Below are 11426 nucleotides of genomic sequence, written 5' to 3'. Positions count from 1 at the left end.
GCGACATATCAATCTTCATGATTTTGAAAAACAAGTGTGCTAGAGTAGAATGCAGAGGTTTTTGGACATATTGGCCACCATCCCGGATGTTCCGGGAACCTGGAACCACCCGGAGAAGTGGCCATTTTTCAAATTGTTATGAAACATGGCTTGCGACATATCAATCTTCATAATTTTGCAAAACAATTATGTTAGAGGAGAATTTAGACATTTTTGGGCATATTGGCCACAATTCCGGATGTTCCGGGAACCTGGAACCAGCCGGGGAAGTGGCTATTTTCCAAATTGTTATGAAACATGGCTTGCGACATATCAATCTTCATGATTTTGCAAAACATGTATGTTAGGGGAGAATTCAGAGGTTTTTGGACATATTGGTCACAATTCCGGATGTTCCGGGAACCTGGAATCACCCTGGGAAGTGGCCATTTTCCAAACAGTTTTGAAACATAGCTTGCGACATATCAATCTTCATGATTTTGCATTTTGCCCCAATGATCGATTTCTCCTAATCGATTTTCTTTTTGATTAATAACTTGGCCGGAAAATCATTTTTAGTTATTTTTGTTGTTCTAGATGCTAGTCATTCACCGAGAGATCATCCGAATATTGATCGTATTTCCCGGAATAATCCAAGGAGAATATAGATGAAGAGATATCGATCATTGTAGATACGCTTGTATGATACTAAACTCCAGATTTGTACAGACAGTTTTCTTTATGTTTAGTGTCTACGAAAGTTCAGAATTGTTTAGGGTTCCGTCGAAGATTTTCCTGTGTCTACGGGGTTTTGAGAGCCGCTATGAAACATGCATTCTTTTATGTTAGTTTTACTATGGTTTTGAGAGTTTCCTTGAGTCTATTTAACTTGAGAATGTTACTTAGCTGATAGGATTCCCATACACTTAAAAGTAAAAGAATGTTTCGGATTGTTTTTCGAAAACATTTTGACTATTTACTGTACTGCCCCCACTCGCATAACAGTCCCATTTGACTTTTCACCACTTTTGAGTTAACGTTATGAATAGTCATCATTTTTGATGTACTTCCAAAAACAACAATAAAAATTACGAATTTTTATGTCAATGTGTGAAAAAAATACCAAGTTATGAGCGTCCCATATCAAAAGTACCCGCATAACAGTCCCATCATGGATTTTTGTGTTACGTAACACAAAACTGAATAATTTTGTAGTGATTGTAATATTTTTTACAGTTATATATTCATATGCAAAGCAATCTGTGAAAGTTTCGAGATGATCGAAATATTTTTCAAATTTTGGCGATTTTTCAAAGTTTTATATGGAAACAAGTTTTCAAACTTCAAATGCCGTTTTCTCAATTCCTACTTTTTGCAAATGGGACTGTTATGCGAGTGGGGGCAGTGTATTCTTATTATATTTGTACCAAAAATAGGATTTTACCTTAACTGAACAAAGACACTGCTTAAGATCGATGGTTTTCTTCAACGTAAAACATTAACGTACATACATTACTAGAATGTTAGTCTTATAATCCCTTATGCTTGCGGTTATTTACAATTTATACTAAACAAAATACTCTACTGAATAGTTTCGAAATGCGCCGTTACTAACAACTAAAGCTTTACTTGAACTGGTTTAGTGGTTTAAATCGATATCTGCGCAATAAATAGACGGTTTAGTTAAGCAGCTCCTAGAGAAAAATTCTACTTTTGCTTGCTCTTACATCTACGGTTTAGAATGTTGCGAGTAAGGCTGCCTACAACAAGAGGTATCCAATAAACTCGAGCCTGCGAAGACTATAATGTAGGAAGCTTTGATTTTAGTCAACCAGCACGATGATCATAAACACGGTGAGCCCACTCAGCAGTGCCGTGACGTATCCGAGGTGGAAGCGACGCTCCTTGTCGGAGAATCTTCTGCGAAAGAATATAATGAAAAAGTTACAATGTACCTAATTCAACGAAACAACGGACAAAGGCGCCTTCAGCTACTTACTTCTTCTTGCTGGCGGAGAATGGCGTCGGTGGATTAACACCGGGAATGCTACTGTCCAGGTAGACCACGTAGTACGTGAACCACGTCACAGTCGCGGCAAACAGCGTAGCAAACAGGACCAGCGAGGGATCCTGAACGCCCCGTGCGTTTGCGTAGGTGTCCTTCATGGTGGCCTGCAGGGCGGCGTATCCACGAGTGTAGTCCAGAACGATGCGATCCGTGGCCGACTGGCGCCACCGCTCGAGCGCAACGAGCGCTGCCTTGAATGACCCTGAAACGAACAGTTCGAGAGCGCTCATCATCACCAGTGCGATCTTCTGTGGGAAACTGCATTTGCGTATTCATAGAGCATGCAGCTAGCTGACATAGTAGGTGTAGGAGCAGATTAAATTTTAGCGAACATCTGTGACGTCACTAAGATGAATACTTAGCGTAGCGGTAACTTTAAAAGGGTAGCCGTAGGCAATTAGACCTAAGACAAATGCAAGCGAAAAATCCAGTGAAGATTGCTTCGTCAGGGAACGATGATTTCATTATTACTCAATCCACGTTTCTCTCGCGTTTGCGTTCAGTAAATATTCTCTCTATGCAGTAGGTGACCAAAACTGTCAGTATGTATAGCTATGCATATCGGCAGTGTTTGCACGCTGTGATATGTATGTGATGATAGATGAATTACAGTGAATAGATCAAATATAGGATCGGTGCATGTTAGACCAATTGTCACTGAATTTTAAATAAGATTTATTATAATCGCATTTAGTATACTACAAAATAAGCAAGCAATCAGTTGTTGCAAGTAGTGCTGAGAATACTCACTTGATGCTACTATCCCAGTTCAGAAGCATATTATCTGAAACGGACTTTTACATTGTAGCTTTATCTAAAAGCTCGACGAATAAAGTTAAGGTTGCACACGCATATCAAAGTCGTGTTATAGCATGCTTCGAAACTGCGATGGTAGCAACTTGTAGAGTTAAACGCTTTGCAAGTGAGTTTTCTCAGCACTGAATGCATGTTTGACTTTGCAGAAGATCCTGAGAATTTCTCCTGGAATTCCCAGAGAATTTCTCCGAGATTTCCTGGAGGAATTCCTCGGGATTTCCCCTGTTACTTTCCCAGGAATACAACGGGAATTTCTTTAGTATGCCGCCAAGAGTTTCTGCAGCATTTGTGGTAGAATTCCTTCAGAGTTTCCATGGAAATTTCTTCATGACTTCCCTTGAAATTATTACATAATTTATCCGGAAAATCGGATTCCACGAAACTACTTTCAAAAGTTCACCAAGAAGCTCCCTAACAATAATGCGTAATTCTCTCCAGGATTCCAGAAATTTTCCAGTATTTTTTTCAGGAATTCATAAAGGAGTGCATCGGGAATATTTCCACGAGTTCCACAAAAAATCTCCGGAAATTTCCTTAAAAACCAAAAATACTACGGGAATTCCTTCTAACGTTTCTCAGAAGTTCATTGAGGTGTTCTCCGGGGAAATACCTACAGGAGTTCCTCGGGAATTCCTACAGGGGATACTCTGAAAATCCTACAATAGTTCCTGCAGCAGTTTCGCTAGAAGTTTCCCACTAGTTACTCCACAGGAAGACCGAGTGTTCTTCCACGTGTTTCGTAGGTATTCCTCTAAGAGTTTCCTCAGTAGTTCTCCATAAGTTTATTGAAAAGGTCTCCAAAAATTCCCCGGAAAATTATCTAGAATTTTAATTGGAATTCTTTCCTGATTTCCGCGGAAATTTTTCCAGGATTTTCCCGAGAATTCCTTCGCAAGAGCTTTGAAAATTTTCCCCTGGGGAATTCCTCCAGGACTTCTGCGGCAATTTCACCATGGGTTCCCAGGGAATATCTCCAGAAGTTCCTTGGGAGTTCCTGTAGGAGTTGTCTGGGAATTCCTCCAGAAGTTCCTCGGAAGTTTCTCCAGAAGTTCCTCCCGAAATTCCTCCTTTTGTAACCTGGAACAATTCCTCCTGGAGTTCATCGAGAATTTGTACAGAAATTCCTTGGGAATTCCTGCAGATGTTCCCCAGGAGTTTTTTTTTTCGAAAATTTCTCCAGAAGTTCCTCGTAAATTTCTGCAGGGGTTCCACGTGAATTCCTCGAGAATTTCCCTAGGAGTTTAAATGCAATTTCTCCAGGGATTCACCGGGAATTTGTCTAGTTCTTAGGGATTTCTTGTAGGAGTTCCCTCGGAAATCCTCATGAATTTCTACATGAGTTTCTCGAGAATTCCACCTGAAGTTACCTGGAGATTCCTTCAGGAGCTCCCCTAGAATTTCTTCCGGAGTTCCTCGGGAATTCCTCTAGGAGTTTTTCCTGGAGTTCCTCGAGACTTCCTCATGGAGTTCCTCGAAAAATGCTCTAGGAGTTCCTCCGGGAATCCCTTCAGGGGTTCCTCGGCCATTCCCTCAGGAGTTTCTCGAGAATTCCTCCAGGAGTTCACCAAGAATTTTTACAGAAGTTCCCTGGGAATTTCTGCAGATGTTCCCCAGTAGTTTTTTTTTTGGAAATTTCTCCAGAAGTTCCTCGTAAATTTCTGCAAGGGTTCCACGTGAATTCCACCAGGAATTCCTCCAGAATTTCCCTAGGAGTTTCAATGCAATTTCTCCAGGGGTTCACCGGGAATTTCTCTAGTTCTTAGGGAATTCTTCAAGGAGTTCCCTCGGAAATCCTCATGAATTTCTACATGAGTTTCTCGAGAATTCCACCTGAAGTTACCTGGAGATTCCTTCAGGAGCTCCCCTAGAATTTCTTCCGGAGTTCCTCGAGAATTCCTCCAGCAGTTTCCCGCAAATTTCTCCTTGAGTTCCTCGTCGAGACTTCATCATGGAGTTCCTCGGAAAAAAGCTGTAGGAATTCCTCCGGAAATCCTTTTAGGGCATCCTTCAAGAATTTCTCGAGAATTCCTCCAGGAGTTCGACGGGAATTCCTCCAGATGTTCTTCGAGAATTACTTCAAAAATTTCTCGAGAATTTTTTTGGGAAACCTTCGGGAATTCCTCCAAGAATTGGGTTATTTAATGAATAAAATATTGCTATTTTCTATAGCCAAATCGAAAAAGCTAATTCTCCTGAGTATAACGTGATTTTATTGGATTTCAATACCTTGGTTTTGATGGTTAAATTAACAAAACAGTTTTAATTTTCGTGGATAGAATGACAGTTCAATCGATAAAGTGACAGTTCGACCCGAGTAAAAAAAAACTCCATACAAACTTTAAATGCATTTTAAAAATAGTTCGCTGACTCTAAAAATTACGAAATTTTGGATTTCGACTAAATTTTGGGCGGAGAATCCGATTATGGAATAATCCAGATACCCCTAAAGAACCCAATTCCCCGGAAATTGTTCCCGCAGTTTCACGCGAGTTCCTTTAGGAGTTCCTCAAATCCAGGAGGTCCCCGAAAATTTCTCCAGGACTTCCTCGGTAATTCCAACATTAGATTCCTAGGATATCTTCCAAGAGTTCTTAATGAATTCCTCCAGAAATTCCCCTGGAACTCCTGGAGGAATTCGCGGGGAACTTCTTGTGGAATTTTCTAAGCACTCCTGAAGAAATCCCTGGTGAACTCCGTGTGGAGAATAGAAGAGGTGCTGAAAAATGCGAGAAAGGTAGAAGTTGAAAGAAACAATAACGGGGTTGCCATGGAGACGCAGGGTAGAAGGCAGGTTAACAGAATTAATAAATCAGTCTTGTGAATTACTCTGACGGAAACAAACGTGTTTTATTTCGCGATAGAAATTGGCCGAAAGAACCAACCCCAAACAGTTTTGAGGCCTGGAAATACCTCGTTTCGGTCACGACACACCGGAGAGAATCCTGAAGAATTCTCACGGAGCTCCTGGAGGAGCTCTCGCAGAAATCCCGGAGGAATTCTCGAGGAATTCCTAGAAGAATTGCCGTAAACTTCTGAAGGAATTCCTGGAAAACTTCTGAAGGAATTCTCGAGTAACTTCTGCAGAAATGCCAGAGGAACTGCTGAAGCAATTCCTAGGGAATTCCAGAAGATATTCCCGGGAAAGTCCTTGAGAAAATCCCGAGGAATTTCTGGTGTAATTCCCTGGGAACTCCTGAAGCAATTCCCGGGAATGTCCTTGAAAAAATCGTAAAGAACTCCTGGAGGGATTCACGAACATAAAATGTGGAAAAGTTAGGCCTAATTTGGGTAGATAAGGTAGGTAATCATGAATTGAACCGAATTGCGGCTTTCTGAAATTTTGAATGATTTTTTCTCCCACATGAAAATAACTTACTGTTGAAGCACCGTATACAATTTCACAAGGCAGTCTAGTTACCTATGTTAACATCAATGTTGGACGTAAACATGTGACGTCGTTCTTATCGTCCTTTAACGGTGGTCAAATCGATGTTGTTCACTCCTTACAAGGATATGAATAACGTCATCAAAAAACTGTCAGATTTCCAGAATGCATCACTTTCTAAATGTTGTAGTCCGTGCTGTTGAATTAGGTAGGCACCTAAGCAAGTGCGATGCTAACAGGGGGAATGACACTTCCTTTATTAACCGGAAAAATCCGCATTTATCCGTTGCTAACCGTCGTTAACCGCGTCTAACTGCTGCTCGGTTAGCAGCGCTTAGCGACGGTTAGGAACGGATAAATGTGGATTTTCCGGTTAGAAAAGAATATGTCATTCCCCTTGGATGCTAAGCATATCATGAGATAAGTTTGTAGTCATGAGCCCAGCGCTTGGTCATCCATGACGGTAGGGCCTTGTAGCGCCGGGTTATGGAGCGAAAATCATAAAAAGTTCATTGTCGTTACACAATTGACCACGTTCCGGGATCCCTGGAACCGGTTCCGCATTGACCAGACCTGATAAACATGGTCCTTAACAAGATGTTTCTCATTCCAGAGTAGTTATGCATAAAAATGCATAGAGTGAATGACATTTGTGACAAACAATAAAAAATGACTTTTCGGATGTTCCGGATTTCCGCAATCGGTTCTCAATCATTAGTGAGCATTAATATCTTTAATCAAAGTCCACGCGTATACCTTTCCAACGATACTTGAACGGTCCTGAATACTTGTTTGGTTGCAAAGTTATAGCTTGCTAATGTAACGGTCTCTAAAGCGGCATTTTTTCAGTTGAAACAGGTTGTCGTGGCCACAGTGACCAAATCCGGATTTCTCCGGCGGTTTTCAAAACTAGACATGTGCCCCTTTCATTTGAGCCAAAGGGATCCAAATTTGGACAAGTCACTGATTTTTGCGAGCTGTCCATAGTTTGGGGTCAGAAATGACCCAGGGTCTTATTTGTAACTTTTTTTTATGGGAGCGCCCCTAAGAGTCGTTCAATGCTTTTGGTTTTTAAAGAGGTTTATTTTCGCGAAAAAAACAGTTGTGAGATAATTTCAGATTGCTAGGATTTGCCAAACAAAAACTACAAGGAATTGAAATTTAAAAAAGGCCAAAAAAGACCCCAATACCTTAGTAAGGTTAAACATTCCTCTAGAATTCCTTTTAGAAGTCTCTCCCAGCGTAATTTCAACAATTTTAAGAAGTTCCTTTAAATATTCGTCCAAGAAATTCTTGATTTCTTCCAGAAATTCCGTAAGGGATTCATCCAGATCCAGAAATCTGTTCATGGTTTCTTGCAAGAATTTCTTCAGGGAATCCTCTATTTAAAAGTTTTTTCAGAGATTCCTCCAGAAATTTCTTCGGAATATCTCCAGGAGTTCCTTCGGGGATTTCTCCAAGAGTTTATCTTGTGATTCCTCTAGGGGGATGTCATCACAGATTACTCCAACGATTTCTACAGGGAGTTGTCCAGCAATTTATCTAAAAATTCTTTGGGAGAATTCTCCTGGCATTCTATGAGAAATTTCTTTTGAAGTTACTTCAAGGATTTCTCCTGGTATTCCTTAAGGATTTTTCCAGTAATTCCTTCAAGAATTCCTCCAGGAAATCTTCTGGGATTCCACAAGAAATTTATTTTTTACTTCCCAGGGATTTCTGCAGAAACTCTTCAGGGGTTCCTGCAGGAACCGAAATCTTTGAGGGATTCTTCCTGGAATTCCTTCATTTATTTCTACAAGAACTTCTTGAGGGACTTATCCTAGAACTCCTACAGTGATTTCTGCAGGAACTCCTTGAAGGATTTTTCCAGAAATTCCTGATTTCTTAAAGGCATTCCACCTGCAGTTTCTTGAGGGATTTTTTTCTGGAATTTCTTGAGAGATTTTTCCAGGAACTCCTTCAGGGCAATTCCTCTAGGAATTTATTCAGAGACTCATTTGGAAATTCCTTCAAACATTCATTCCTCTAGGGGTTCCGTTAGGGATTTCTCCTGGAGTGCATTCAAGGATTCCTCTTCAAAATCCGATGTTGACGGGATTTTTCAAGAAATTCTTTCAGATATTCCAGAAGTCTCTTTCGGTAACCTCTTCAGGGGTTCCGCAAACAACTCATTCCAGGAATTTTTCTTAGAGATTCTTGCAGGAATTCATTCAGGGGTTCCTCGTGGAGTTCATCCAGCGATTCTACCTGAAATTTCTTTTGTGAGTTTTCTAGGAGTTCCATGAGAGATTCCTCCATAAATTCCATCTGAGATTCCTACAGGAGTTTCTTATTAGATTTCTACTTCAGGAATTCTTCCAGGGACATTTACAAAGTCACTTGCAGTATCCCTTCAGTACTTCAGCATACTACGATATAGCTAACTAGAATTCACTATGAGATTTACTTCGGGATTTCTCTAAGTTAGCTCAGCTTCCCTGTAGCATTCGGCTTTGGAACCAAAACATCCAGATGAATACTTGTAAATAAAAATATGTTACAATTGCAGTTATTAATAAATAAGTTATAACATTATAATTATGACTACAGCGCCATTGGATTTCTACATGTCTTTATCCGTTTCTGTATTTCCATGCGACACTGTACGATCTCGGTAAATAAATATTTTGGTCAACAGAGCGATGAGCAAACGTAAACAATCTGCATTTTGAGGGCAGAGGTTTTCAATTACTGCTCATCGCAATGCATCATTGATTAAATCAATACAGATGACTCGCTTTAGCTTCGAGTACTATGACCTTCACATCGAAGTAAGCCTAGTGGGTGGATGGAATGAAAACGGATGTAGGTACTACCTACTTCATGCGTTGTTTTGTTAGATTCTCATACTCACCAAAATCGAACGGCAGCAGGCATCGTATCAACAGACTGATGGTACATGCAGCGATAGCCGTAAGAACGACCGAAGTTGGAAACCGTCTGACCGTTGCCCCAAGTTTCAGCTTCGTCATCTCCATGTCGCTGTCGTCGAAGGACAACTTTCGAGGTCGCTGTTGCTGCTCGGGACTTTGTATGGTGGCCGCAGTAGCCGCCGTCGTGGTGGTTGCTGTCTGCTCCTTGTGGGCCCCATTTCCATTTGCCATCGCTGCCGTTTCCACCATCGGAGACTGTGGTTCTATGTTGGTTGTTGTTGTCGATTCCATTGCGATTACTCACTCGTCTGCTTTCTCGACCCCGAGACTGTGGAACTAAACAGCAGCCGGAAATTAAAACACTATTAATAGCAGCGAATAGAAAAACTTATAAACATTCACGAAATCATCTGTGTTCAGTCAACAGCACAGGGGTAATTTGACCAAGAGAACGCGAGAGCCATGCACTGCTGCATGTACATCGGATTCTCACGAGATTAAGGTCAATCTAGTGCGCCTGCGTAGGAGTGCTCGGCGTTGAATTTTCAATCGATCGAAGGCAGCGTCGCCTTTCGCTTTCCATTTAAAAATTACTACATACTACATACCTGTGGCTGCTAAGACGAGTGACGACGACGGTTAGCTGCTTATCTACCGAATCCTAATAAAATAGGTACTGGTCAAAGCGATTTTATGGCCAACGAACTTCGCATTCGCGAAACTGTAAAACAATACTAAAGTTTGTTTAAATCAACTGTAGCTACTAAAATGTATGTAGGTAAATAAAATTACGCCTAACAACAAACGAAACACGATTGTGACGAAATAACAGCAGCGACGCTTCAATGTATGCACGTACAGGGGATACTCAAAATAACTGGGACAGGTAAAATTTTCATTTTTCAAAAAATGTTCAAATCGCTGTAACTTTTCGAAAAGGGCATCAAATATGCTCAAATTTTTACTGAAAGTTGATCAACTAGTTGTGTATCAGTGGTCAACATTTGGGAAAGATCGGACCATTCTACACAAAGTTATAAAGATTCTAGAAAAAGGTATAATTATTCGATGGCCAACTTTGAGCTATTATGTCTCTGGATTCAATAAACCGAATGCAATGAAATTTTGATCATTTATGACTCATATAATGAACTTTGAAAAACAGTTTACTTAATTTGAAATTATTAATAAGAAAAAAAGTTATGGCGGTTAGAAAAAATGTATGTTTTTTAGTAAATTTATCTATTTTTCATATGCATCCCATTACTTTTTCAATTTCATGCCGATTATTTTGCTACTTCCTTTCAAAACATATTCATATTGAAGTCAAATAGAGGGAATTTAAATGAACTGTAATTACTATCTCGAATTTTGAAACGATGATGAAGTTTTGGATAAATTGGGTGTATATTAGAAAAATAATCCAATCGTAATAATTTTGTTTCGTGTAAAGAATTTTAAGTTTAGTCAAATGTTTTTATTAGCTCATTATATAAGTCATAAATGATCAAAATTTCATTGCATTCGGTTCATTGAATCTGGAGATATAATAGCTCAAAGTTGGCTATCGGATAATTATACCTTTTTCTAGAACCTTTATAACTTCATGTAGAATGGCTCGATCTTTTCCAAATTTTGACCACTGATACACAACTAGTTGATGAACTTATAGTAAAAATTTGAGAATATTTGATGCATTTTTAGAAAAGTTACAGCGAGTTGAACATTTTTTGAAAAGTAAAAATTTTACCTTTCCCAGTTATTTTGAGTATCCCCTGTATTTTCGTGTACGAAAAATTAGATACCTATTTGGATTCCGTGTGAGAATGCTTATGCGCTCTTATGCGTATCTCGTCACCGCTATCAACAATCGGACAGCGAGCAGTAACCACCGAATGCATATTCGTAGGAACCGACACGGTTACAGAAGTTACACAGATTTGTGTACTACTAGATCAGCCTCACCGCTGTGTCAAATGTACACAGATACTTTTCCGGCTCCAGCGCTGGCATGAAAACAAAATTAACAATTATTTTTGCATTGATCGATTCCTGATAATGCATGTCATCGTTCAGAGAAAATTAGTTACGAACTTTGCTCCCATACCAGCGCTAGAGCCAGAAAAGTGACTGTGTACATTTGACACAGGGGTGGAGGCTGATCTAGTAGTACACAAATCTGTGTACATTGTACACAAGCCTGTGTTGTTTCATTTTAGGGTGGACTAACCGGTTCGATGCGGTTGTATGTGTGATTTATTTACAG

General features: G+C 39.9%; 1 protein-coding gene across 4 annotated transcripts; it reads right to left on the bottom strand.

Moving 5' to 3' along the window:
- Positions 1–1384: 1384 nt before the first annotated feature.
- Positions 1385–11043, bottom strand: LOC115253866 (uncharacterized). Of its 4 annotated transcripts, none has more exons than XM_062856725.1 (5): positions 10966–11043; positions 9769–9894; positions 9142–9488; positions 1979–2249; positions 1385–1899 (listed from the first exon to the last, which is right to left on the bottom strand). In XM_062856725.1, the coding sequence occupies exons 3-5, from the start codon at positions 9449–9451 to the stop codon at positions 1803–1805; spliced, it is 678 nt and encodes a 225-aa protein (XP_062712709.1). In that variant the 5' UTR covers positions 9452–9488; positions 9769–9894; positions 10966–11043; the 3' UTR covers positions 1385–1802. The 4 variants fall into 4 exon arrangements, with proteins under 4 accessions (XP_062712709.1, XP_062712711.1, XP_062712708.1 ...); XM_062856727.1 differs by having other exon boundaries at positions 9769–9881; positions 10966–11020; XM_062856724.1 differs by lacking the exon at positions 10966–11043 and having other exon boundaries at positions 9142–9496; positions 9769–10024.
- Positions 11044–11426: the final 383 nt, after the last annotated feature.

This window comes from Aedes albopictus, chromosome 3 (assembly GCF_035046485.1).
Source record: "Aedes albopictus strain Foshan chromosome 3, AalbF5, whole genome shotgun sequence".
Classification (NCBI taxonomy): domain Eukaryota; kingdom Metazoa; phylum Arthropoda; class Insecta; order Diptera; family Culicidae; genus Aedes; species Aedes albopictus.
The sequence above is the reverse complement of the archived record's forward strand: the minus strand, read 5'-3'. Positions and strand labels throughout refer to the sequence as shown.

Bases quoted from the DNA above. Each gene is read 5' to 3' on its own strand.
- LOC115253866 (XM_062856725.1), bottom strand. From the start codon at position 9,451: ATGGAATCGACAACAACAACCAACATAGAACCACAGTCTCCGATGGTG. The intron at 2,250-9,141 runs GTGAGTATGAGA...TGTTCGTTTCAG, and splicing joins CCTGCTGCCGTTCGATTTTG to GGTCATTCAAGGCAGCGCTC. The intron at 1,900-1,978 runs GTAAGTAGCTGA...ATTCTTTCGCAG, and splicing joins TTCTCCGCCAGCAAGAAGAA to AAGATTCTCCGACAAGGAGC.